We start from the raw sequence: 26,832 nt of genomic DNA, 5'->3' as shown, positions 1-26,832 counted from the left end.
CTGTTGTGCTGTTGTATGACTTGTATTATTCCTATGCTTCGGTCTATGGTAATGAAAATGTTTATGCATCAATATGCACTGCTCAGAACAGACTCCGAGGAGCCCTGGGACCCACCAGGTGACCCCTATGAGGACTCTGTGGTGTGAAGATATTTAAGGATAAAAAGGAGGGAATGTAATGGAAAGTTACTGAGAAAAGGTGTTTTATCCTAAAAATGTTGTTTATGGACAGAGCTGTGCTACAGAAGCAGCTGGATACTTAGAACAAAGTGTGATAGCACCCAACTCGTCAAGGGCACGGGATGTTTTAATAATGTTTATCTTTGCTGCTTGAAGAAGGGAGTATGAGAAACTACAGTATTTGAACAATTGCTCTTCTTTGCTAAAAGCAAAGACCTATAAGGAATGGAAAATGACTGCTTTGCCTGTCCTTGAAGTGTTGCATCAGCTTAAAAAAGATATAAAACAAGGGCTCTCCCTGCTTGCTTTTGAATCAGCTTTCACTTCTCTGCACAGACGGGTGATGGCTTTTTCCCATATTGCAATATGAATAAAGACCTTACTGAGTGAATGAGAATACCCCTCCTGGCTCTTCTTCGATAAAATTCCACGACCCCCCTTTGTTCGTACACTTAAACTTGTGTGCCTGGGCATTAGGGGAGAGTTGGAGATTGGCGGGGCTCTTTTTACCACATAGATAGGTCAAAGGTACATAATTCCTACAGCTGTGAACAAATGAAAGTATTAACAACTCTTCAAAGGTAAAGTATTGACAGTGAACCATATGCTGTATACTGTATTATCCTATACTGTAATTAGCAATTAAACAAGGATGGAGAGGGCAACATGCTGCTGAAGCTTAGGGTATGTGTATTTTAGACTCTAAACAGAAAGCACCTCTTAAGACAAAGAGTGGTGATGGAAAAAATGCCACACAGTCATGTTGTTGATAGTGAATAGCAGGGACCCTTCAGGAAATGATTGGAAGATACCCTTGGATCAATAAACCTGCAAACAACAATGGTTAATCAAATGGTCTGTTATCATTTGTATCCTTTCATATGATTTAATGCAAACAGTCTGTAGAATAATAAAGATTTTTAGATCATCCCTATATTCTTTCAGGATTCTTAGGAATATTGAAAAATCTTGCAGGATACTAGTCTTTAAAGGAACCTATGTCTATTTGAGACAGAACTCTGAAGGACAGCAGCATGTATACGCACAGCTCATTAAGAGATAGTACTGTATGTGAGTCACTATGACGGAATGGAGGCAATGTCTCTTATGACAGTAAGGTCAGCGAATAACACATTTTTTCATACCGGATTAAACGTGACCAATGGAAGTGAAGAAACTAACACTAGGAATTAAATTTCTGGCTAAAGATGGAAAAGCTAAACAAACTAGTTAGTTGGAAAAACTATACTTATGCATTCTTTATTTAAATTAATCAGTCACTTTAATAGTATTTAGGATGATTAAAAAAAAGATTCCATGGTACTATGCATAAATTGATGGGTGAAGTCTTTTTTAATTGCTTTATCGCAGTTCATTGGAGTTACGAAACTACAACTCCTACCTTACCAAAAAATTTTAATCATTATATTCTAATTTTGCTCCGAACACCCCGCAGGACTAACAAATATTTTTTTATATTTTTTATTCGTTTAAATTAATTTATTTTCTTATTAAACATCAATTTGTCGTGTACATCTGTTTCTGTAGTATCATCGCCGGTTTTTGTCTTTGATAAAGTATAGCGAAATATTTTCTTATCAATGTCGTACAAACGCACGTAAAGGAGAAAATAAATCCCCAAAACTAGTCTCGCTTTCCTATCTACAGGAGCACAGAACTGCTCCCTGATGCATCCTTCATTTCCGAATCCCGGTTTAAACCAGTTCTTTACCCTAAGGACTGATCAGACTCAACGATGCAGAGATCCGATGTTACACTTTTACTTGCAGAACCGAAAAAAAGACCAGATTCATCCTCCCGAGCGACGCCCGCACCATTGGTTACCCTTTAACCCGCTTCACAGCATTTTTCTGATTAGCGGAGAGAGCAGTTCGGGAAGATTCTGGTTGGCTGAGAGCGACGGGCCGCATGAATCCCCCCCAGTTTCCCGGCGCTATTGGTCTCTGGAAGCTCTCAGATGGTCCTGGTTGGCCGTGGGAAAGGACGTCCCTCCTGCCGCATGAGTCCTGCTGCTTTGCCTTATCAGCCTTTCCTTGTGCGATTGAGCATTTGGCTCCGGCTGCCATTTGACGCGATGAGGATGACCCAGATGTTAGTCTGACAGGTTCGAAGGCTCTACTGTCCTGTTTGGCGTGTTTCTTTCTGGGTCTCGGAAAGGTCGTCGAACCGATAGGGCGCGTCGGATTTCAGCGGGGATCGGTTCGTACTGCCCAGGGTCTGCTGTGCTTTGTAAACTGGGTGAGACAGGGGTGTGTCTTAATTAACAGCTGTTATTTTAAAAAGAATGATCATAATTCACTGTTGTGATACAGCAGTATGTTTAAAGTTGTACTTAAGTTTTAATTAAAATTAAAAAGCCAACTGTTTTCCCGTCAGCTGTGGACGTTTTTTTTTAAACTGTAAAATTTAAATGTTTTTCAGCTTAAATATGGTCTTAAAGTGGTCTTCGCGAGTCAGTCATTCAAAGTCAATGCGTGGTTTTTAAACTGAAGATCTTTAATAGGAACAGTAAGGTAAGTTCTCTTGTCTCTTCAGATTTGACCATAATTATATGAAACCGTTCGCTGCTACTTAATTAGGATAATTCTATGATTCAGTGCATCGTAATTTGTTTAATATTATTAAGATTACCGTAGATAAAGGGTACAGGGATACGTTAGTTAGACTTTGTGTGGTATCCAAACCTTGACACAGGGTTGACGTGCGAAAAATGCATTTTACGAGAAAGAATTTTTAAAAAATAGTACTCGACGGAAATGACTCATATGGGACTCAAAACGGTCTGGGACTTAAGTATCCGAACATGTGTCACGTATCAAGTCCGGATACCATGTATCTGTGTGTTACATTAGTGTCCAGTCGCCTTGAGCAAAGACGGTCGGAAATTCAGATCAGCAGGAGATCTGTGGACAACAATGTCTAGCAACGCGTCTACTCCAATTTAACGTAACATAACGTGGTTTTTATTATTTTTCAATTCCATTTAATCACACGCAGTGACATATAACTGTCATTCTTCCCCCTCTGTTTCTTTTCTCTACGCGAAAACAATTTAGCATAAATCAAATGCCAATATCATAAAGGAACGTACGTCTTTCAGTTGAAGGACGATGGGGTAGGGGTGTTGTTCTTTGACACGTTTTAGCTAAAAAAAAACTTTTAGGTGACTGAACATTTGGTGTTGCACCTGTGAAACAGCTGTGACATGAACCGCACAAGCTTTTTCTCATTGCGCTCACATTTTAAGAGAGACGAGAACTTCAAAGCCCTTGAAAATCACCACTATCTGCTGGCGAATTATCTGGGAACATTGAGGTTCTGTGTCCTTGACAGTAAGGTGGTTTAAATGTGGATGCTAGTTATACAGATCTATAAAGAATACTACTGACTGGAACTGTGTCCAAAATTGTTACAGACAAGAGAGGACCATTTAGTCTAAGATGTGCTGGTATAAATTCAGAACTTGTGTGTACTTGATAAGAAGTAAGGTAGAAAGTCTGTAGTGGTCTTTTCAGAAGGTGTTGGCAGATTTATGTTTATGCCAACAGAGGCTACTGTCCATATCCAAGAAAACCTGACACGCCTGTTATTGTGTTTAGGACTACTCAAATTGGATTATTCCACATGAGCAGATACTGTAGCTGTTTGTCCAGAAGTTGGTTTACATCTGCTCTAAATCTTTTTCATTAATGTTGTTAGATAATTTTGAAAGGCTGATACAACGGCAGTTGGACTGCATGATTTTATCTGAGGCCTGTTTTTTAATTTGATCAAATTTATCATTTCTAAATGTTTACCGTGTTTCAATAAGAAAAATCTGCTTACCTCACCAAAATGCATGCCAATCATACAGTTATTTTTGTTAGTTTATTAATAAAGTTAATTTCAAAGTGACAATTTAAAAACTTTTTTAGATAAAAGAACATATTAACAATTTTTCTGGTTCAGCAATATGTAACCATTTTTGCACCTCTATAAGCAGGTTTGGACTGTACATTGTGTCTAAAGAATGACACTTTATCCTTGTGATAAAATATGCAGTTGTTACTGTAAAACAAAAAAGTGAAAAAATGTCAGCTGTATCTCAAAGCCTCAAAGGAACTACCCTATGCTACAGAATGTACGGTGTTTCATTTAAGAATCCTTGTTTGACTTTACAGTTTATATAATTAAATCCTGTATATTTGGCAAGCAAGACATTTTTGTTAAATGCCATAGTGATGTAGTGATCACGGTAAGACTTTTCACTGTAGTCATCAAAGCTTTTATTCGGAGCGGTGAGCTTGCAGTACAACAACGTAACAAAAAGCTATTTTCTGTCTTCCTCCTTTCCCCTGTGACCCTAAAACCCTTTCCAGATCATAACCAGTTGCCACAATTTATCAGTGTTTATGGGCACGACCAACAGGGCTTCTACGGTGTTGCTGCCACACTGGTCTGTAGATTTGCATGATATCTATGTGTACAATATTAAAAAGTAAAATGCCTACTAACCCCAGGAAAGGGAATGCAACCAGAACTGGTTTATGGCAATAGATGTCTCCTGGGGATGGCATTTGCAAGATGGTTGCACAGGCTGGGCTCAGGTCAGGACAAGAAGCTGGATATAGCATGATCTTGACATTAGTTTTATTAAGTCATGCCATGCTTTTACACTAAACATGTACATACAGTTGTGAGAAGAAGTTTGTGAACCCTTAGGAAGTATATGGATTTCTGCATGAATGGTTCCTAAAATGTGTTCTGATCTTCATTTAAGTCATAATAATAAGTAAAGACGGTCTTATTTAACAAACAACACACACACAACATTATACATTGCCATATCTTTATTGAACAAATGGTTTAAACAATCAAGGTCATTGATGGGAAAAAGTATGTGAACCCTTATATTTAGTAACTAGTGGAACCTCCTTTATTGGCAGTAACCTCAACCAAATGCTTTCTGTAGCTGCTGATCAGACCTGTCGAACGGTTAGGAGGTATTTTGTCCCATTCCTCAATACAAAACTGTTTCAGTTAATGTATATTTTTGGGATGTCTTGCTTGAATGGCCTGCTTCAGATCACACCACATCATTTCAATGGGATTGAGGTCAGGATTCTTGACTTGGCCATTCTAAAATACGGAATTTCCTCTATTTGAGCCATTCTGTTCTTGATTTACTCCTGTGCTTTACATCATTGTCATGTTGCATGACCCAACTTCTTTTGAGTTTTAGGTCACAGACAGACGCCCTGACATTCAGGTGTAGAATTTCCTGATATAACTTGGAATTCATTGGTCCCTCAATGATTGCAAGCCGTTCAGGCCCTGAGGCAGCAAAGCAGCCCCACACCATTATACTCCCTCCACCATGCTTCACATTTGGGATGAGGTTTTGGTGTTGGTACAGTATGCAGTGCCCTTGCACTGATCTTTGTAGGACTCCCACTCCTAGGGAGAGTAGCCACGGTGCTGAATTTCTTCCATTTGTAAACTATCTGCCTGACTGTGGACTGATGGAGGCCCAAGTCTTTAGTAATCCTTTTGTAACCCTTTCCAATCTTATATGCTTTAACAACTCTTCTTCTGAGGTCCTCTGAAATCTCTTTTGATTGGGTCATATTGCACTTCAACAGAATTCTGTTATGAAGAGCGGGTAACCAAACTTTTATATGGCAGGGCAGGTCAAACCCACACCTGAATTGTTTGGAATACCTGACTCCATATACCCTCTTTTCAAGATGTCATTATCCTAGAGGTTCGCATACTTTTTCCATCAATGACCTTGATTGTTTAAAGCATTTGTTCAATAAAGATATAACAATGTAAAATGTTGTGTGTATTGTTTGTTAAATAAGATTGTCTTTCTTTATTATTATGACTTAGATGAAGATCAGATAACATTTTAGGAGTCATTCATACAAAAATCCAGATAATTCCAAAGGGTTCATGAAGTTTTTCTCACAACTGTAGATGCATTGCACTAAGGTTCCAATACATGCTGTTGAAGCTAGAATGAGCATGAGAAATGTGTTTGGGATTTTGTGGTCATGCAGAATGGTCAGATATTTTAAACTTAGTGAAATAAAAGTTCTTTTACTTCTAGAGTGTGAACTATTATATTTGGGATGATGCTGATTTTCTAATTTTGTAGGTAATTCTTTGTTTTCTCCTTCCTCGTGTTTCAGGTCTGTCCAGAATCTAACTTCACTGCTGTTTGCCAGCACTTTCCAGAGTTGTTTGTAGTTTACCATGCACCATGGCTCTATTCTAGCTGATGTGTCTGTTTCAGTCTCAGGCAAGTGCTTGGGATGCTGGTGAAATCCTGTGGGCTGCATTTGTGAATACAGTTTGGCTGGTGGTTAATGATCGAAGTGGTTTGTCTCCTTGCCTTCCCCATTCTGCAGCTTTGGAGTGATCTGTGTCCAGCTGGCATCAGTGCTGCTGGACCCATGCCTGTCTAAGCCCCGTAGGACTTTTCCTTGCCTGGGAAGAGCGATTGGACTTGAGAGGCAGCACCATGCCACTTGGTCTTGGGAGGAGGAAGAAGGCCTCGCCTTTGGTGGAGAATGAAGAGGCTGAGCCGATCCGAGCGGGCATGAATGTGCCAGGCCTGGAGGGCAGTGCAGAGAGCATGCATGGTTTCCAGCCTGGCTTACCACCCCCACCTCCAAGCCTGCGTCCCAGGCTGGTCTTCCACACTCAGCTGGCCCATGGCAGCCCAACTGGGCGAATAGAAGGCTTCAGCAATGTCCGGGAGCTCTACAGCAAAATTGGGGAAGCCTTTGGGATCCCAGCAGCAGAGGTGAGCAGAGCCAGAAAATAGAATATTTTATATCACATTTCTTACTGATACTGTAGCTGGTTCTCAGGGATGTTTCTCATACACCAAATGGTATTTTCTCATTTGTAACAATTGTTTTAATGTTAGATGCTGAATAGTATAATGCAGGTTAGCAAGCTAGTAACAAATGCTATCTTGCATCTCCTTTATGACTTAAGACACTTCTAAGTTACAAAGACTAATTTTGTTCAATGCACAGTACCATAAAATGCTTAGTCAGGATGGTACAAATGGTTAACACCTTCACATTTTTTTTTAATATTCTTTTTCCTTCTTGGACTATATAATTCCAATAATTATGTTAAATGGCTGTGAAATTGCAGTACTAGTTTGTGGCCACTGAACAGCACATATTTATGTTGGAAACCTGTCATCTGTGGCCAAGCCCTGCCTTCCTGTCACAACCTTTACCACTTCTGTGTAGCGGACAGTTATTACCTCTTCATACCTTTTCATCAGGCTTTTCAAATATTTTGTATGTATTTTCTCCTGCAAAAACAAGACTCTCATAAGTAAACATGTGGAATTATACAATGTATGGTTGGTTTCTACAAGATAAAGATTTATCCTAATTGTAGACAATTATTGTTCTATTTTTTATACCATTTGATTTGTTTTAAAAGACCACCAGCAAACACCTTTTTTCCTCTTCTGTGAAGTCGTGGCAAGCATTAAGAAAATGTAATTAATCTACAAGCATTGTTTAGGTTACCACTGCTTTTAAAAAGCAAATGTATATTATCAATTCTTATTAACTTTTTTACATAATTTAAATATGATAACCAAACATTTTGTTCAAAATGTGCTAACCTCCAAGTTCTAGTACTGCTGTGATTGATAGAGAAAGAACATTGAGTGAAGTACACTCACATACACATGTTTTGAAAGTTATTTTGTAATAACAGTAGCATTTTCACCATGTGGCTGGAATTTTCTTTCTTAAACTAAGCAAGGCTGAGCTTGGTCAATACTTAGATGGGAGACTTCTGATGAATGGTGACAAGGGACAGTTTGTCTTTGAATATGCCAAACTTTAGGAGATTAAACTGAGGTCCTAAATATTAAGTCATTAAAGTTCCAGTGTCACTGTTTATCAGAGTAGGAGGTTAACCATGATGTCCTGGTTAAATTTCACTTTCAGCTTGTGGGCATGGAGTGTGTCCTGTGTGTCAGTCAGGTGGTTGCTGGGTGCTAAGTGGTTGATGATGTAGACCAAATGCTTTGGGATTCTTAGGGTTGAAAAGTGCTGTATAAGTGCAGTTATAGGGTCTTTTTCATACCTCAGTTTGACTTGGTTGGGCTGTCCATTCAACAGTACTGTTGCTTTTATACTGGGAGACATTTGAAATTGATTGGAATCTAGCTAGCTTTTCAGAATATGTGTTCATAGGTAAGCACATTTTGGTGCAATACATGCAGTACATAAGAGGTACTAAAGAATCCTTTTCCAAAGCAGTGTGCGGAAGTAGTTGAGCTTTGTCTCTTGATCATTGCTAATTAAGGAACTTACTGTAGGGACTTGTTCTCTGCTGACCCCTTCTTTATTTATACAATCTGGGTCATCCAAAGTTTTTATGTGCAACCGAAGGTGACAAATATCTAAAAACCCATGATTAAGAGTCAGTCTAAATGTCCTTAAGTTTTAGATGCAACATTTTTTTTTTCTCAGCCCTAGTTAGTGAATGGAAAGTAGTTTGAAAGGTAAAAGAGCGCCTAGCTGTAAGTATTTCTGATCTGTTCTGAGTACATTTTCAGAAATAGAAAATGAAAAAAAGTTACTTTCCTCCATAAGCAGTGTGGATTGACCTAAAGTCTTTAATTAATGAAATATGGAATGGATCCATCCATCATTAGAAAGTCACTTATTCTTGGTGAAATTCGTTGCCTATCCTGGAAGAATAAGGTATAAGGCTAAACCTTAGGAGGTTATCATTTATATTGAGCTGTCTACTCTGCTGAGAGGTGGGAGGGAGAAGGGAACAAAAATAGTTGCACATAACCTCATTGTGGCTGGAAGAAGCTCAGTGATCCAAGGCCTTTATCAAACAGCATTTAGAAGAATTCCCTTAAGTACCTAATTGCAGTTGTATTATATGTACCATATTGTATATAAACGTCCACATTGTGCAAGATGTGGCGATTTACAGTTTAAAGATCTAAATCTAAAAGTCTGTTATATGGTTAACTAATGTATCTGCAGAAATTCTCTTTTTTAACTTACTTTCACATCACCAGGTTCTATTGAACTCTTTAGGGGTTAGGTGCTTGGGGTTCTTCTCAGTGTGGTGTCGATGTGAGTTGCATTCCATGGAAGGGCATTGCTCTTCTAGCAAGAAATGGCTTCTCACTCTTCTTACTTCCTCACCATGCTGTTTCCAAACCTACATTGTTCTAACATCTACTGGAACTATATTCCATAACTTTAACCATTAACACTTCTAATCACCTTAATCAAATTAACATACCGAAGAAGATAAGAGAGATGCCCGGGAAGTGAAATAATATAATTTTCTTGTTTTTGTATGTTTTTGCAAACTATGCAGTCTAGTGGCTTGACGTAGGCTTTGTACTCAAATATATATAAAGATGCTGCCTGTCCTTGGTCAGTAAGATAAGGGGCATGTATTTGGTAAGCTGGCTGTACGCCCAGAATATGAAAAGAACTAACTGTTGTCTAGTCTGCAACTTGGATATAATTAATTGGCAGGTGTTGCTTTTTTATCCTTTGTTTAGAATGTGTCATAGTAACTCTTTGTGTTTTAAGGTATAAAGGACCATCTTCAGCTACTTATTTTTTAATTAATTAATCTCGGGCTACTGCTCACAGGATTTCAACCGCTTTTTTATATGCTTTGCTGGAAATAAGAAGTGTATCAGTTATTTGTGAAAACAGGGTTGCGGTAACCCAGCGATCATCCTGGCATCTCTGTGTACATGGGAGGACCATACCCTGCTATACCCATCACAGTATAGCAGTATCGTCCTAGCTATGTTGTGTATAGGAAGAACATGAAAGAAGATTTTTAGGACACCACAAATGGATAGCAGAGAATCTTTGTACTAATAAGAAAGTCTGCTGCTCTGAGTTACTATTTAAAGCTTTATTATATAGTTCAGTAGCAAGTGTTTCTATATATTTTGTGGAGTAACCAAAGTGTTGTGTTGCACACTCTGAAAATGGTGTGTGTTACATTTTTCAAGTTTGACATAACCATAAAAAAACAAAAACAGCTTGGTGTTTCATTGTCATCAGTTACTGCCAGAATAAGGCGACTGTGCACTTGTTTGTGATATTATGATATTATTGTTATGTTATTATTATTGTTTATGATATTAATAAAAGCTTGGGCTGGAGACTTGTGTGTGGGGAGGAGTCTTGTGTGCCACAACATTTGTCTTTTTAAGACCATTTGCATTTTAAAGTGTATTATGTAGAAGGGTTAGTTGACCTGGAGGGCTCTGGAGGCTGTGTATCTCAAGCTTACTCTTTTCTCTGTCCAGGTGATGTTCTGTACCCTGAACACTCACAAGGTAGACATGGACAAGCTTCTCGGGGGGCAAATTGGGCTTGAGGACTTCATCTTTGCCCACATCCAAGGCCAGCGGAAGGAAGTGGAAGTGTTCAAGAGCGAGGACGCCTTAGGCCTCACAATTACTGATAACGGAGCTGGGTATGCCTTCATCAAGGTAGGCCTTTCATCACAGTTTCGGCTGTTCCTCAGCAGGTCCCCAGTGGTAGGGCCTGCGCCTGATCCAAAGTGACCCTCTGTCTTCATTAAGAAAAGCTGAGTATTTCCCTAGCACGGGGGGTATTCAGATGTTTCAGGCACGGTTTTTAAAAGGGCTTTGCAGTGTATTTGCAAAATCTGTTGTTCTTCCTGTGTGTGCGTGTGGTGCAGTACCAGATCTAAAATGTTATGCTGTAACAAAAATGCAATTTACTGAATGAACCAGAAGAGTTGGGGGAGGGAGTCCTTTATTTGTATGATTTTATAATGCAGGTGGGGCGGCATGATGGTACTAGCATGCTGCCTTGGAGTTCTGGGGTCTTGGGTTCGATTCAGGACCTGGGGTGCTATCTGTGTGGTGTATGTTCTCTCTGTGTTCAGGTGGGTTTTCACCAGGTTTCCTCCCACAGTCCAAATACAAATTGATAGGCTAATTGGCTTCTGAGAAAATTGGACCGGGTTTGTGTGTGTGAGTGTCTATGTTTGTGTCTATGGGTGCCCTGCAATGGACTTGCGACCTGTCCAAGGTGTATCCTGCCTTGCTCACTTTGCTTGCCAGTATAGGCTCGGGCTCCCCTGTGACCATGAATTGGATTAAGGTGCTTAGAAAATGTATGGATGGATAATTCAAGTGCTGGGGATATGAGGAATGAGATAAATCATCTTAGAAGTTTCATAATAGTAAGGCAGTTCATGGTGCTGGACATCTTTAATCTTATTTGTCCCTTTCCATTCATTTGAAATGTGTAACTTTAATTCTGTGAATTGTACTGTGTGCTTGGAAATACTATTTGTGACTCTGCACTTGATAGAAAATCTGCTTTAACTGATGATATCTGCTGTGCTAGTTGTTTTTTGCACAAACGTAGGATTGTAAAAGTCTGTGACAAGCTACCCAGCCGTGTTGTTTAAGTCAATACATTGACTTTCTTGGAATAAGATCCTTGAATCAATTAGCTACTACCAAATAGTCTCAATGGGCTAAAAGGCCTCTTCTTGTTCATATGTGTTCTTATGGTCTTTTAAGAGCTAAGAACAACATATAGCCTTTGTTAATCAAAAAAATTGATTAAAAAAATTAAAAGTTCTGCATTTGCAGGGAATTACAGTATTATGCCTAAAAGAGGTAGAAAATAAGATGTTTGAAACTTTGATCTATTGTAAACGATCTTTCTAGAAAATACCTTGCCTTTTTAGTTAAGTCACGTAAATGTTAACTTAAGGGACTTAAAGTACTGAGTAATGTGTCTTTTATTCAGCAGTTTTTGTTAAAGTTTCTTAAAAGCAGGATAAATTTGAACAAAACAATGAAACATTTTACGACCCCATTTTATATGTGGTTTTGAATTGTACAGAACAACAGATTATTAGCCAGTAAAGGATGTGACATTATACTGCCATCTGATTTTTGAAAAAAATCCTAATTTTGATTTGATTGCAGTAGCAGCAACAACAGATAGTCTTAACTACTTTGATTGAATGACACCCATCATTCATTACCCCAGGACTGATCACAGACTGGGTGAAGCACTGATGTTACTTCTCATGCAGCAGCCAACTTCATTGAACTTCTTGTTGATTGGTACACTGGGGGGAATTATTTTTCAGGCTTTTATCAAGTCTGTTAGTTCTCCAGGTATCTTGGCTTGCTCTGAGAAAAAGGACTTGAGAGATTAAGGACTGTAGCTTGCACACTTAAGCAGTTTATCATGTCTTGTAACTCTCTGCGGAGGTGCTGGGGAAACTCCATCAGATTGATGTCGTAGTTTATAGTCTGTAAAAAGTTGGTCCCTATAAATTGATTCAGAGCAGTTTTTTCTATCCCATTTTTTCTAATACCATATTGTTTTAACATCACAGAAATGACAGCTCTGTGGCATCATGGATTTCTGTTTTGGTGTATGCATACCGGAAGAACTTGAACCATTGAAGAACTGTTGTTGGTACAGCACTGCCTTATTTTAAGCTTTAAATGTAAAGACTCTGGAACAGTTCTATGTACAATTATTCCTCATTATACAAGCAATGGGGTTTTGGGTATATGTAGTAATGACTACTTGTTTTTTTTATTTACCAAGGAGATTTTATCAAGATGGGCTCTCATAAAGCATTGCCAAAATTCTTCTTTGCTCATGTTTTTGGGGCAGAGCGGTGGCTCTGTGGCTAAGGATCTGCGCCTGTAGCTGGAAGGTTGCCGGTTCAAATCCCACAGCCGGGAATCTACTCCGTTGGGCCCCTGAGCAAGGCCCTTAACCCCAACTGCTCCAGGGGCGCCGTACAATGGCAGACCCTGTGCTCTGACCCCAGGCTCTCTCCCTATCTGTGTGTCTGTGTGTCTCATGGAGAACAAGCTGGGGTATGCGAAAAGATAATTCCTAATGCAAGAAATTGTAAAGGGTTAATAAAGTGATGTTGTTGTTGTTGCTTTCTTGGATGAGGAATTTGTTTTTATTTTTATTCCATTTTAACTTTTCCAATGAAGTCTTATGTGTGTTAAGTGCATTTAATACGGGATAGTATCTAGTGTTTGTGCATTTACTAACGACTGTAACAATGAAACTACTGTACTGTAAATGATTAGGAATGGTATTGTTTTCCTTTCTATTGTTTATGCATTGACTAATGACGAGACATTTTACTCAAATAATTAACCAGGAATGTCTTTGTTTTCATACTTGAGTGCCATTCTGTGCTGTATTCAGGTGAAGCTTGTGTGTTTGAGGGAGCATTTTTGAGTTCTGGAACCAATTGGACATTATGACATGGGAAGTAACAGGAATTTAATTTAACTTAGTTTTCACATTACAAGCAGTTTTTGAGGAACAAATTAAACTTGTATTAGGAGAGAGTCATGTATTTAAATATTTCAATTTGCATTTGCACAACAAATTTAAAGACTTTAGGCTGGTTAAATTGACACCAGACGTCTTTACATTTAGATCCCTTGCCTATGGCATGGAGGTCCAGTTGTGGTGTGTCTGCAGCTTTTCTAGATCTTTTTAAAGCAGCAGCGTCCTGAGAGCTGGGAGGAGTTGGTAAAGTGGCCAGGAAAGCCAATAAAGAGCAAAATTAGGTCATCAATAGTAGAACTGAAATGAAAAGCTGCAGATTCACACCCAACTGAATATCCCTGATCTGGTTAATCCAACAATTAAACCAATTGAGCAACGGAGAGAAGAATGAAAGGAGACACTGCAGGCCTTCAGGACAGGATCAGGGTCATCCTGGATATGGGTTTTTGGCTAGTATGTATTCAGCTGATTTGTACTATAGACTTAAACTTGAAGAGTAATTAAAGGTCTCCTTGTCCTAGTCCACTGGGCTCATTCTCACTTCAGCTGGACTTCGTTTGGAGCCTAGATTGAATTTATAGTTGGATTGCTGAGACGTGATGCCTTTTCTGTTTCTAAAATCATTCTGAAATTTTATATAAAATCTGTACGTTCTAGAGCCAAAAATAATTAACAAATATCCCATTGTAGTGTCCGCATACAAGTATGTAGAGATGTCTCAAACACACATCAAGATAATGTGTATAGAGATGGAGAGCTTATTTGTAGGGAAGTAGTATGAGCTCTTGGTGGTAATCTTGCCTGCTGGGACAGCTAAAGTAGCAGACTGTAAACTATGTTGAACCGCAATGCATGAGCAGGGTTGTGTGTATATTTGTGGTGTTTTAGATTGTTTCTGAGCCATGTCTGGCGTGGATTGACACCAGTGATGCGCCTTAAAGTATTTCATGCCAATGAAATGCTTGAGAAATAAGGAGATTAGCTAGTAAGTTATTGTTGTACTTTCCATCATTCAGTCATAAATCTGCTGCGTAGTGTTAATAAATTACTGTAAATTGCAAATGTCCTGCCTTTTGATGTATTCCAAACTATACTCTTATTCAGATACCTTTTAAAAACTCTTTTGTTTAAGAAATTTTAAATGTGTGCAAAAATATTTCTTTTACAGAGAATAAGAGAAGACAGCATCATTGACAGGATTCAGGTGATCAATGTGGGTGACATGATCGAATCCATTAATGGTCAAGGCCTGATTGGCTGCCGGCACTACGAGGTGGCCAAGATGCTGAAGGAGCTGCCCAAAGGACAGAATTTCATCTTGAAGTTGGTGGAGCCGATGAAAGCTTTTGGTGAGTGCCGAGATAGATCTGCGGTGTGTGCATCTTGGAGAAAAAGAGCAAATTCCTATTTTCAGTTCGGTCCAGCTCTCAGTTACAGAAAGGAAGTGATTATTGCTGTGTTCAGGTAAGTAATTTAAAGATCCATCCTTTTTCTCTTGTCTTTATGCAATAGAGGGTTGCGGGGGAGCCAGAGCCCATTTTGGCAAGCAACGTGAACAAGGCAGGAGACACTCTGTGTGTGCCCTGCAATGAACTGGTGTTCTATGCAGACACTAACACACTCACTCCAGGGCTGATTTTCCCAAAAGACAGTTAACCTACCAGTGTTTCTTGGGACTATGCAAAGACACTGGAGTACCCAGATGAAATTCAATTAAAATAAATTCAATTTATATTTATATAGCGCCTTTCACAACAAGGTTGCCCCAAGGCGCTTAACAATGCAAGTAACCATACATTTTGTGAATACAGAACATAAAAAACTGGAAGACAATGGAGGAGAGTAACCAAAAACTCCTTAGTAAGGAGAAAAAAAATCTCTAGGGGTCCAAAGTTGCCCGTTTGGGCATGCTAACATTATGTAAGTTAAAAAAAGGAAATAAATGAATGAGGGTATTAGTCCATCCATTCATCCATCATGTCTTCTGTATGTCAGTGTTCCATGCAGATCTTTGTAGACCAGCAAAATCCTCCTAAACGATAGCTATATCCACGATGTCCCTCTTGGATCCATGGCAGTGATGCAGCATCCAAATCAGATGGTACCTATCCCGGGCACCGTCCAGACATGTGGGGAGGAGAATAGGATAGTTTGGTCAGAACAGATGTATCTACCTGATGGGCCAACATAGAGACACACAATGGCATGTACAGCAGCACCAGCAGCCATGGTTGCAGCAGGCTATGATGTAAGGTGTGAGTAGGCTAGGCTGAAGTAATAGGTCTTCAGTCTGGATTTGAATACTGAGATTGACTCACTATCCTGAATATGGGGTGGGAGACTGTTCCAAAAGCAAGGAGCCCTGTAACTAAAGGCTTTACCTCCAACTGTTTTTTTAGTAATGCATGGAATATAAAGAAGACCTGCATTCTGTGATCTAAGCAGGCGACTTGGATGGTATACAGTTCTATTAGATAGACAGGTGGCTGACCTTTGAGAGCCTTGTAAGTAGAAGGATTTTGAAACCCGCCCTGTACCTGACAGGAATCCAATGAAGAGAGCTAAGTATGGGGATTATTTGTCGTACTTTCTGCTCCTAGTAACAATTCTAGCTGTTGCATTCTGAATTCGCTGTAAGGTGTTGAAAGAGATGTGGGTGCTCCCTGATAGTAGGGCATTGCAGTAGTTTAACCTGCTGTATACAAGAGCATGTATTAGTTTCTCTGTGTCTTGAGTGGAGAGAAACTGCCATAGTTTTGCAATATTTCTTAACTATAGGAAGCATGTTTTTGATACTGTTTTAACATGAGAGTTAAATGAGAGCCTTGTGTCGTAATATGACGCCTAGGTTACATGGTGAGTCTTGGAGGCAAATTTTTAAATCCTCTGAGTTAAGTGCTGAATTTATAGTGGTCCTATCAGTATTGTTTCCTCCAAAGAACAGAACCTCAGTTTTATCAGAGTTGAGTAACAAAAAGTTTTCACACATCCATGTCTTTACTTCATTAATGCAATTAACCAAAGTGATAATAGAAGAGTCGTCATTGGGTGTAAATGAAATGTATTTTTGAGTCATCAGCATATGAATGAAAGTTAATATTATGTTTTCGTATTATCCTACCTAGTGGCAGCATGTAGAGAGAGAACAATATTGGTCCCAGCACTGATCCCTGTGGTACCCCAAATTGAACTGGTGACATTGACGAAGCAGTACAATTATTAGATATTTTAACATAATGAAAACAATTAATTTAATATGAAGTAAACCACTTAAGTGCGGTTCCACATAAGCCAACCTCAAACTCAAACCTGTTTAACAAAACAGAGTGGTCAACCGTGTCTAAGGCAGCACTAAGATCTAAAAGCACAGGCACTGTTGCATTCCCCGCATCAGTAGCTAACAGAATATCATTTACGACTCTTGTTAATGCCGTTTCAGTGCTGTGGCCTGGGCGGAAACCAGACTGAAATTTCTCAAGTATGTTGTTTGAATCCAGATACGATTGCAGTTAGGCCACAACTATTCTCTCAAGAATTTTAGATAGAAATGGGACATTTGAGACAGACCTGTAGTTAAGAACTTGTGGATCATAATTTGACTTCTTAAGGAACAGTGTAACAACTGCTACCTTAAATTGATCAGGTACAACACCTGATGACAAGGGACGTGTTCATTATACTAATTATAGGTCCTGCAAGTACTTTGAGGGAATCTTTCACTAGCTGAGTGGGGATGGGATCTAGCGGACAGGTGGTTGACTTTCTTAATAATTAATTTATTGAGTTCTTGTTCATTAACTAATTGAAAAACACTAAAGAGGTGCTCATTTTGTTTCTTTACCAGACTTTTTTGCAGCTTATTTGATTGTGTTTGAAGTCTGATGGTGTTCATTTTATCATTAATGAAGTTCATGAAATCATCACTACTAAAGTTAATTAAAGATCACATAAATAAAGATACAAATTAAAGATCATTTGGAACAAATGTCCAACTGTCATTCAGCTCTTGTGGACCTGTCCTTGTGGACCATTAATTGAAACATTACTTGCTTAATTGATCAGTTGCCTAGTTTTCTAATCTTTATATAACATGCCATTTAGGGTGACATAGAGTGAACAACTGGATTGGGGCTCTCCAAGAGTAGTGCTAGTGACACCTAAATTGAAGAGGATTTTATGTGCATCTGTCATTTATGTCTGTTTGGCCATGCTAACTGACCACAGGAGTTTAATGTTGCTCTTTTCTTTGCAAGAAATGTACTAAATCTACTAATTTGTAAATAATGGAAACATTATTTATTTTTTTACCTTTATGAGTCCACAGTTCTGTGTAATTACTTTAGTTGTAATAGTTATCGCTGCATTAATTGTGAGATATGCTGTGTGGGAAAACTGAACAAGTAGAAAAGCTGTAACTGTACCAATAGAAATATAAGGTGTGTGGAAGTTTCACTTTATAATCACAGGCTGAAGCTTACCGGGTCTAATTAAAAAGTAAACCTGTTTTACTTTTTAATTAGACCCGGTAATTAAAAAGTAAACCTGTTTTACTTTAAGATGAATTCCTGGAAAAAACCTGTTACTAAGTCTATAACTCGCCCAATACTCTCCTAAATGATTGTTTATTTGCAAAGGATTTAGTTTATTTGAAGTAAAATCTAAGTTTCACCAGTCAGAAGAATTGCTCCTGTTAAGGCACAAGTGAAACTGGAGCATGTGAAATAGCACATGACCTAGGAGCAGATGCAGTATCAATCTTTTGTAAGTGTGGGGGCCGAGACGGGTATCAAAGATAGTTGGTTCTCAAGAGGGGGCCTCCCTCTAGCACATTTTTCACTTTTTTAGTAAGACAATACACACAATTATGGCATTGGTTTATTTTGGGATGGCATTTACCACTGCAGTAGTGGTGAGGTCATTTTCATCTCTCCTGGTGGTACAGCGCTGAAGTGGAAATCCATATCTGGGAGTGTATAAAGAAAGGTAAATTTAATGCATCCCAAAAGTAAAGAAAAATCAAGCCGCGTATCGCCCAGACTGTTGAGTGAGCAGCAAGGGCTCCATCTGGTGGAAGTTTTTGGTATAAAAAATATAGTCGTGCTTAATTTAAAAGAGGATTGAAATGCGAGAACTTTCACAGAAGAAAGGATAAAAGATAAACAACAATATTTACCTAGTAAAATGATTCCAAAATTACTTATTTCATGACACTGAACCCAGAGACTGCTAAAAACTCACAAGAAGTGTCAAAATGCTTTATTAGTTGGATTAAAATGAAGTTGTAAAAGGTAATTTAATTTTTTTCAATAACCTTTTTTTTCCTTTTGAAACCAAACATCAAAAGATGTTTCAGTAAATTTCCATACTTTATAATTTGTATTAATGTGAGCTCTAAAATTGTATAATTTACACAGTTATCCTGAGCCTCATTTTATCATGTTGGTAGGCTCATGTCCATGTGTATTTATAATTATGAAGTGAATTGTATTTTTGAGGTTATTTTTGTATTTTCATCATCATAATTTATTAATATGTTAATATGTTGCTTGGCTCTTTATCTAAGCAGCTCCAAGTTAAAATAACTTAATAACTTAATTAAGTTTATTAACTTAATAACAAAAAAAATAGTTTGCAAATTTTTGTACCCAGATAAACAGCTAGGGATCCTGGAGTTACTTGGGCATACCTGGCTATTTGGTTCAAATGTCCACTCTGGATGATGAACCTGTGACACTTTGGTCTGGAGTCCAGCACTACATAATCTAGCCCTAGTGCCATAACATTGACCAGAACTATGAGATGTAGCTTGCTGTGAAAGTGACCTGTGCACTTGTAAGGCTTCAAAAATCACACATGCAACACGTTAGAAACTGCTTGGCCTACAGTCAGGCAGTGTGCAGGACAGAAATTGAAGAGTACTTTGTTTTCCAGACATGATCAGCCAGCGATCGGGAAGTGGTAGATCAAGTTCTGCCTCCCAGCTGGGAACGGGTCGGGGAACGCTGCGTCTGCGCTCCAAAGGTCCTGCGACTGTGGAGGATCTGGTGAGTTGAAGGGCAGGGGTCACTCTTGAGTGCTGTGTCTACCTTCCCTGAAAAAGTGGAAATTTACACCTCACTACCCTGGAATAAAATGCCCTGTTTAGAACTGCCTGTTTTAGAAAGCTTCCAAGAATTACTTTGCTTGCCTGCTGGAGCCATTCGTCCTTTAAATTGTTACACTCTTCCATGCACTTGATGGAATTTGAAGGAGCAGCACATAATCTAACTTCGGCTTTAGTAACATATGGATCATTGGCTGGAGGGCTGAAAAAGGGTCTTTACAGTTTTTAAGCCACTCGGGTGCTTCCATCCAGTTGTTTCTTAACAAATCTAAAGCATGAATCGCTTGCTCCAGACACCCACCCCTCTTTATGTAGTGACTTGTATTCTGTCTATCCTGAAAACACCTTGGTCCAGCTCTGCAATTAACCTAGCCATCATATCTGTGGGTGGTGGGAGGAATCCTATACAGACCTGCAGAGAATGTGCAAACTCCACACACATTTGCGTGGTTTGTACTTGTGATGTCCTTTTTTTCCCAGCTTGTACTGTACTATTACAGATGACTTGCATGTTCTATTTTATGCTATCTTAACCTTTTGATTGCTGGTTTTTGCATTTTTATTGTATTGTAAAGTTCATTTGTGAGCAAACTTAAGCTTCATGACAGAAGGCACCAGCTTTTGTGGGTAAAATACCTTGTTAAACATAATCCATTTGTTTTCTTCTAACAAATGGACCACATGTACACCTGCAACAAAACCTAAAACCTAAAACAAGAAAAATAGAAAGGATGACATTTTTTTACCTTTCACCAGTCTTCTTATTATATCACTGGTGAAAACTATATTTCTCCCAACTACATAATTGTATCCAATTTGACATTGCAGTCAACTAGTTGCCATTTGTAAAAATTGTCCTTTCAGTTTTTTATGCTTTGGAACTTTGCGAGAGATCATACAGAACTCGGATTATGAGTTTTTGTGTCTTTTAATACAAAGTGACAAGGAGGTTTTCCAGATGTTTCTATGAATTAACTGAAGTTCTTTGTTAAACTGCATAACTATAATACAGGCTTTAAAAACCTGAATAAGATCCTGCTCTATCTGCTCAGCATGTTCTGAGATGACCATCTTCCTTGAGCGACTAAACATGACTGTTTACCAATAGCAGGTACTTTCTGAAACCCAAGACAACGCAAGTGCAGAAAACAGTACAACTAGAGATTAGTTGCCCATAGTATGCAGTATGAAGGTCTTTATTACAATATAAACCAGATTTAATGAGGCCTGTTGGACAGAGAGTTCATCGGACACATGGTTTGCTAGTTATTTGATCCAAGAATCTCATCTAGCTGATTCTTGAAAGAAGTCGGGCTATCGGCTTCAGCCTCATAGAAGAGTAGCTTGATCCGCGCTTCCACAACCTTGTGCATAAAGAGATTTTAAGGTGGGGAAAAAATGGATGTTGATTACAGAATGTTGGTGCAAATAGGAGCCTCTTGCAGAGATGAGAATATCTTCTCTTGTGTTTTCCAGCCATCTGCTTTTGAAGAGAAAGCCATTGAGAAGGTGGATGACCTTTTGGAGAGCTACATGGGAATTCGAGATAGTGAGCTGGGTGAGTGCTTCTGCTTCTCAATGCAGTTATGAAATGCCCTGAGCTGTTTGCTAAAAGCTGCTGTTAGTATTGCATATCTTTAAAATCTTATGGGTCACAATGACTGTTGTCAGATTGAATTCCTAATCGGATGTCTTACCTAACTGCAGATGTTGAGTTTTTTCACTGTCTTTTGTGAAGGAAATCTGAGTTCATGGTACACAAGATGTGATCCTTTGAGTGTCTCTTGTGATTTACTCCAAAATCCTCCTATTTCTCCATCTACAGTTATATTTTGTACAAGTTGTCTACAGCTTATGTAGGGATGGAAAGATGGAAATGGGCGTGCAAGTTCATTAATATTACCCATTGATGACTTACTATTAAATTGCACTTGCAATTGCAATTGTTCTCAAATCAGCCTCTACTAGTGGGTTAGGATGTGTTCCTTATATGAGACACCGATAAACATTGAGGGCTTCAACTGTAAGCAAATAGTTATTATAAAATACCTTTTGTTGACGTAGACCAGGCACTAACTGATGTTCATACATACAGGTGAAGGAATAAAAGTTAAATAATAAGATACATAAGAGGGATAGGCAGATTCTTACTTAATTGAACTAATAGTTTGGAAAAGATGTCAAGGTTGGTTTCTTGGCATCAAGGACTAGAATTATGTTTCCCTGTTCTAAATAAAGTTATCTGCATTAATGACTGTTTGCCAATTTGAATACTTTTAATAGCATTTGGCATTGAGCTAAAAAAAAAGTCAGGTTACCATATTATAAAGATCAAATGTCTGTAAAGTAATTTTCAGTGTGTTTCTTGATTGTAATGGTAAAAGGTTGAATATGATGTGCCTTGATAATTCTTAGAAACTTGCTGCTCCCTCTTTTAAGCAACTGGAATTAAGTAGAAATTACCTAGTTAATAAGCATAGCTGGGATAGACCCCACTATATGTTAATGAAATAGACTTTGCTTGTCCTTCTAACTGATGTTGTTCCTTGGTTCAGCGGCCACGATGGTAGAGCTAGGAAAGGACAAGAGGAACCCGGACGAATTTGCAGAAGCGCTCGACGAGACACTGGGAGATTTTGCGTTTCCTGATGAGTTTGTGTTCGATGTGTGGGGAGCCATCGGGGACGCCAAGGTGGGAAGAGTGTAGCTGTGGTCATCGGTTAGGACTCTGGAGGAGAGCCGTGCCATTTGCCAGCCATTCATCTCGCCTTGTTCCAGGTTCCTGTGTGAAGACCTTTCCTTTTTCAACCTGTCGCCACTGGATACTTAGTAAAATAACACTAATTGCTGGGGAATGAACTACCACCTGAACATATAAAGAAATTAGACTCTTTGTAGAGCTTTCTAGGCAGGGCCTAAAGGATAAGAGATGTCTTATTGTTTTATCCTGCAGTAAAATGGGTGAAGAGCCTGAAAAACCATTGAGCGTCTATAAGGAACTGGAATAAACACAATACTGTACATGGAAGCAGTAGGTAGTTTACCATTTACTAAGTTCTCATTCTGAACCCTGGTTTTAATGGAGAGTCATTGAGTCTGCTTATAACTTTAATAGCTAAAGTTCCTAAAAAATACAGTTTACCTCTGCACATGACTAATTCATGCTGGGATGTACGTTTTTGGAATATTGGTCCCTACGCATGATCATTTAAAAAACTTATACCTTATGATGAAGTAAAAACTTTAATGGCTCCTTTTTTATTGTTTTTCTGTTTCAGCTTTTCAGTCTATCAAGAAAGTCAAACTCCAATGCCATGAACCAGGATTTACTGTATTCTTCATTTGAAGAGAAGACTAAATATTATAAAATGTTATCAGTCTAAAAATGTCAGGCATCTTTTTGTAGCATTTATATATCTCATGTTTCATGTTTAGTTTCAGACAAACTAAACCGGAGTGAACCAGAGAGTCCAATGAAACTCGAATAGGAAAAATCTGCAAACACCAAATGATAGGAGACAATTGCTACAAGCTGGCACAACTCTAAAACATTTTTGAAGAAAGAACAAAGTGAATGTAACAGTTACCTCAGAAAATGGCTTAGTCCATGTCTGGAAAATAACTGTGGTTTAGCTCTTTTTTTTTTAAGTAGTCGTCCATTAGTTTTATATTAGTTTTAAAAACAAGACCAGAAAGACGAGAAATAAAATGAATCAATTCAAGCTGGTGGCAGGGCGCCAGTCCCACTTCTTTTCAGTCCTCAATCGCATGTAAACTGCTTGTTGTGTTGAAAAGTTGCTGTATTTCTTGGCCTTTTTTGGAATCCAACAGTATCATATGGAGTGACACATGCTGTCACTGTGTATTAGACTTCGATAGCCATTCATAATTAATTTTTAATTTCTCCAATATTAAGTTGATTTTTTATTAATAATTTATTAATATTGAATATCAGTGGTTGCTGGTGGTAGGTGTAGAAGTTTCTTCAATGCTGAGAACCCTGATTAACTTTGTTTTTTAGTTTGTGTTAATTAGTGCCTGGTCATAATCGTTTGAAAAGATGCAAAAATCAAACCAAACAAACCAGTATTTTTTTCCATTGCAGAGAATTAAAAGGTTTGTAGTTTGAGGTTTTCAAAGTATGCTGAGAAGCTTTCTGTTTCTCCATTTCATGGAAGCTATAAAGTTCCCAGTTATCCGGCAAGACGTTCAAAAACTCCATGGTCAGCCTAATTTTTGAAGAGAATAAACTCTTAGAATTCAAGCTTTTTCCTTAAATGCTTTCCTTTTACACATTTAATTAAGGGTCAAGTGACAATTCAGATGTCCAGAAGATGTTTACCTTTATTACTGACTACTGTGTGCATACTTTATAAAAGAAACAGGAGATGGTTTTACAATTAAAAAAATATTTTTAGGTCTGCTTTGGTATAAATTGCTGCTTTTTATTAAGTAACAGCAGTATGATGCCCGATTAGTTAGTAGGTTCCAAACTGATGATCAAATTACTTTGAAGAACAAGAGGAGGTATGGGAGACTGCTTAGATGCTTTTTGATTGAATGTTACATAACCCTGGCATCCTGTTTTAGGGTCCTGTGATTTATTGTTGCATTACTTTAAGTTCTTTAAAATGGAAGTTCCTTATAGGTATAGTGAACACCTGTGCAACATTCCTGTTAATTTCATGAACTGGGAATATAGCTAAAAACTCTGACCTCATCTTTAACCCCATGGAAACGACAATATTCTTTAGAGACTGGTTTAGAGTTACAGTAAGTGACTTTGACCTGTATTCTGTGAAATAGTAGTTGTTTTTTTCTTTTAAAAATGAAGAGTTCATTTTAATCTTTACTTTCTTAATTTTGGAAAATCTGTCTAAGGGGGAAATTAGTTTTTGCAACAAAAACAAGTCTTTTGGAGAGTAAAACGGGAACTGCAATGCAGACATGAGTGCCAAAATAGATATTTGCTGCTGCCGTTGGAAGAGCTTCTCCTGTATTGGAATGAAAGCAATGCAGACATGTTTGTGGGCATCAGACTCCAGTGTTCCGAGATGCAGAAGAAGGTTAGTAATGTGTACATGTATAGGGCATATACAGTATGTATCTGTGTTAATTACATTTTCAATGTTCTACTTTTCAGTCCTTGTTTAATGCAAGATTCAGTCTGTCTTTGTGACAATATTGAAAAAACTCAAGTTTAAGCCAAATAAAAACCATGAAGAAGATAAATCAGAATAAAAACCACTGTAATGGAAGGCTTATTTTGCACAGTAAAAGACGTTGGGTTGCTTTGCATTGCTAAACAGTGACACATTGACGTGTTTTTTTTAGGCAAGAGCCTAGGCAGTGATGTAAAAGTGAGCACAAAGCCACTATAATTTCAGAGACCTGGGAGAAGAAATTAAATATAACAATACCTGTTGTTAAACAGCAACCTGTCACAAGAGCTGTAGAATGAGAGCCTTACTGAGTCATCAGCTGGTACTGCATTGTAAAGATAGTTTTATATAAGAGTATTATAGAAATATACAGTGTAATTTTAGTGTACAATATAATCATTCTGATAGCACACTTTTAATACAGAATATGCCAAAATATTTTTAAAACCTATAGAGCGATATTAGTTTTTAGACATCTTTTCTGATTGTAATTCATATTGCAATGTTAGGTTGAAAGTATAATCTTTTGTAAATATGGTTTTCTTGGTATCATGACACTGGATTATTTTTCATATTGTTGTATTTTTCAACATGGTATTGTCATTACATGTTTGAACTGGGGAACAATGTTGCAGCCATGTTTGTTTTATTGTAGGTCAGAGAAAGAGAGATGGCTTTACTGTATTTCCTCATCACAGCTTTTCAGTAATCTTTTAATAGCTAAACCATGTCTGGGCAAGCAGGAGTCAGCATTTTAATATTTTAATACATCCTCAAATATGTGTGGAATACTTGATGTGTGCGAATATTTGTGTTTTCATTCATGTCTACTTCAACGTGAAAAGTGGATCTAAAAAATAAATAATATCTGGGGAAGAAATACAGACATGCAGTCATGTTTTATGCCAAAAATAATCTTCCATTTTATGGACTAAATAATAAATTGTCCTTGAAGCTGAATGGTGAAATGAGGTGGAGCTATCTCTTTAAAAGACCTCAAAGGTTCTTCATTATCTGCTGTCCTTGTGACTCACATGAACTTCATGCATGTTCCAGCTACATGTATAACTATATGAGCACCTAGTTTACAAATAGATAAAATTAGTTATAATTTCACCACACACCTGTTTAGAAAAAACACCATATTTCTTTATTAAAATTAATTTTGAAATAAAAGTGATTTGCTTACCCTTTTAAAACATTTGTGTAATTACATTTGTGCAGTAGTAATTATGGTTTGTACTGTTGGTTAAGGATGAACCTTGCTAGAATTAAAATATTAGTGAAAAATACAATATGAAAAGAACATTTTTGTGGGCAGACTTCTTTGTCAGCATCTTCTAAGAACAAAAAGAGCATTCCTTTGCCTGTAATGTATCCGCTGTTACTAGATGCATGTCACTAACATAGTAATAATGTTGGAGATGTACTGTATACTTAAATGCTTCTTGCAGCTGTGTGGGCAATATGTCCTGCTTTGTCTCTAGTTGTTGTCAGTCTAGAAACCAAAGTTCAATGTAGAACTGATTTACTGAGAAAGTGGTATAGATGGTAGCATTTAAACAGACAATGCTGACTTTGGTTTCTTGTTAGTGGAAGTGTAAATTAGGAGAAGTCAGATTCCAGAGGGGGGTCTTTATTGTGGGATGGAATAGTTAAGTGAATTTAACCACTGAGACAAGGTTAAAAAAGTCGTAGTTCCACTTAAAGCCACAAGAGGGAGAAAACCCTCCTTCAAAGTTAATGCACTTCTGCTCCAGGAATCTCCACATGAAGAATGAGGAAAAGAAATGCCCTTATTTCTTTCATTTCATCGTCCCTCATTTTCTAGGGTAAATATAAATATTAAGCTCTAAGAACAGAGCTTTAGTCAGTGTACAGACTCAACAGAGAGCAAGGGGGTTTCCCTGTTTAAGAAATTATGTTGATTTAAAAGCTAGCTCTTATAAAGATGAATACTTGAGAATAAGTATTCAATCCAGTTCTCATAGTGGAGACCATGACCATACCATAACAT

General features: G+C 38.0%; 1 protein-coding gene across 12 annotated transcripts; it reads left to right on the top strand.

Moving 5' to 3' along the window:
• The first annotated feature begins 2,172 nt into the window (after positions 1–2,172).
• gipc1 (GIPC PDZ domain containing family, member 1) lies at positions 2,173–26,014 on the top strand. Of its 12 annotated transcripts, none has more exons than XM_088933214.1 (11): positions 2,182–2,400; positions 2,623–2,714; positions 4,560–4,636; positions 6,375–6,484; positions 6,594–6,991; positions 10,532–10,717; positions 14,719–14,899; positions 19,482–19,594; positions 21,130–21,211; positions 22,209–22,345; positions 22,932–26,014. In XM_088933214.1, the coding sequence occupies exons 5-11, from the start codon at positions 6,707–6,709 to the stop codon at positions 23,034–23,036; spliced, it is 1,089 nt and encodes a 362-aa protein (XP_088789340.1). In that variant the 5' UTR covers positions 2,182–2,400; positions 2,623–2,714; positions 4,560–4,636; positions 6,375–6,484; positions 6,594–6,706; the 3' UTR covers positions 23,037–26,014. The 12 variants fall into 12 exon arrangements, 10 of the variants coding, with proteins under 10 accessions (XP_088789342.1, XP_088789340.1, XP_088789338.1 ...); XM_088933212.1 differs by having other exon boundaries at positions 2,182–2,439; XM_088933216.1 differs by lacking the exon at positions 4,560–4,636 and having other exon boundaries at positions 2,173–2,305.
• Positions 26,015–26,832: the final 818 nt, after the last annotated feature.

This window comes from Atractosteus spatula, chromosome 14 (genome assembly GCF_055471065.1).
Source record: "Atractosteus spatula isolate fAtrSpa1 chromosome 14, fAtrSpa1.hap1, whole genome shotgun sequence".
Classification (NCBI taxonomy): domain Eukaryota; kingdom Metazoa; phylum Chordata; class Actinopteri; order Semionotiformes; family Lepisosteidae; genus Atractosteus; species Atractosteus spatula.
The sequence above is the reverse complement of the archived record's forward strand: the minus strand, read 5'-3'. Positions and strand labels throughout refer to the sequence as shown.

What these genes read in the sequence shown, in the direction of transcription:
- gipc1 (XM_088933216.1), top strand. Translation starts at nt 6,707, where the DNA reads ATGCCACTTGGTCTTGGGAGGAGGAAGAAGGCCTCGCCTTTGGTGGAG. An exon ending in TTGGGATCCCAGCAGCAGAG is followed by an intron (nt 6,992 to 10,531) that starts GTGAGCAGAGCC and finishes TTCTCTGTCCAG; the next exon opens with GTGATGTTCTGTACCCTGAA. An exon ending in GAGCCATCGGGGACGCCAAG is followed by an intron (nt 22,346 to 22,931) that starts GTGGGAAGAGTG and finishes TTTCTGTTTCAG; the next exon opens with CTTTTCAGTCTATCAAGAAA.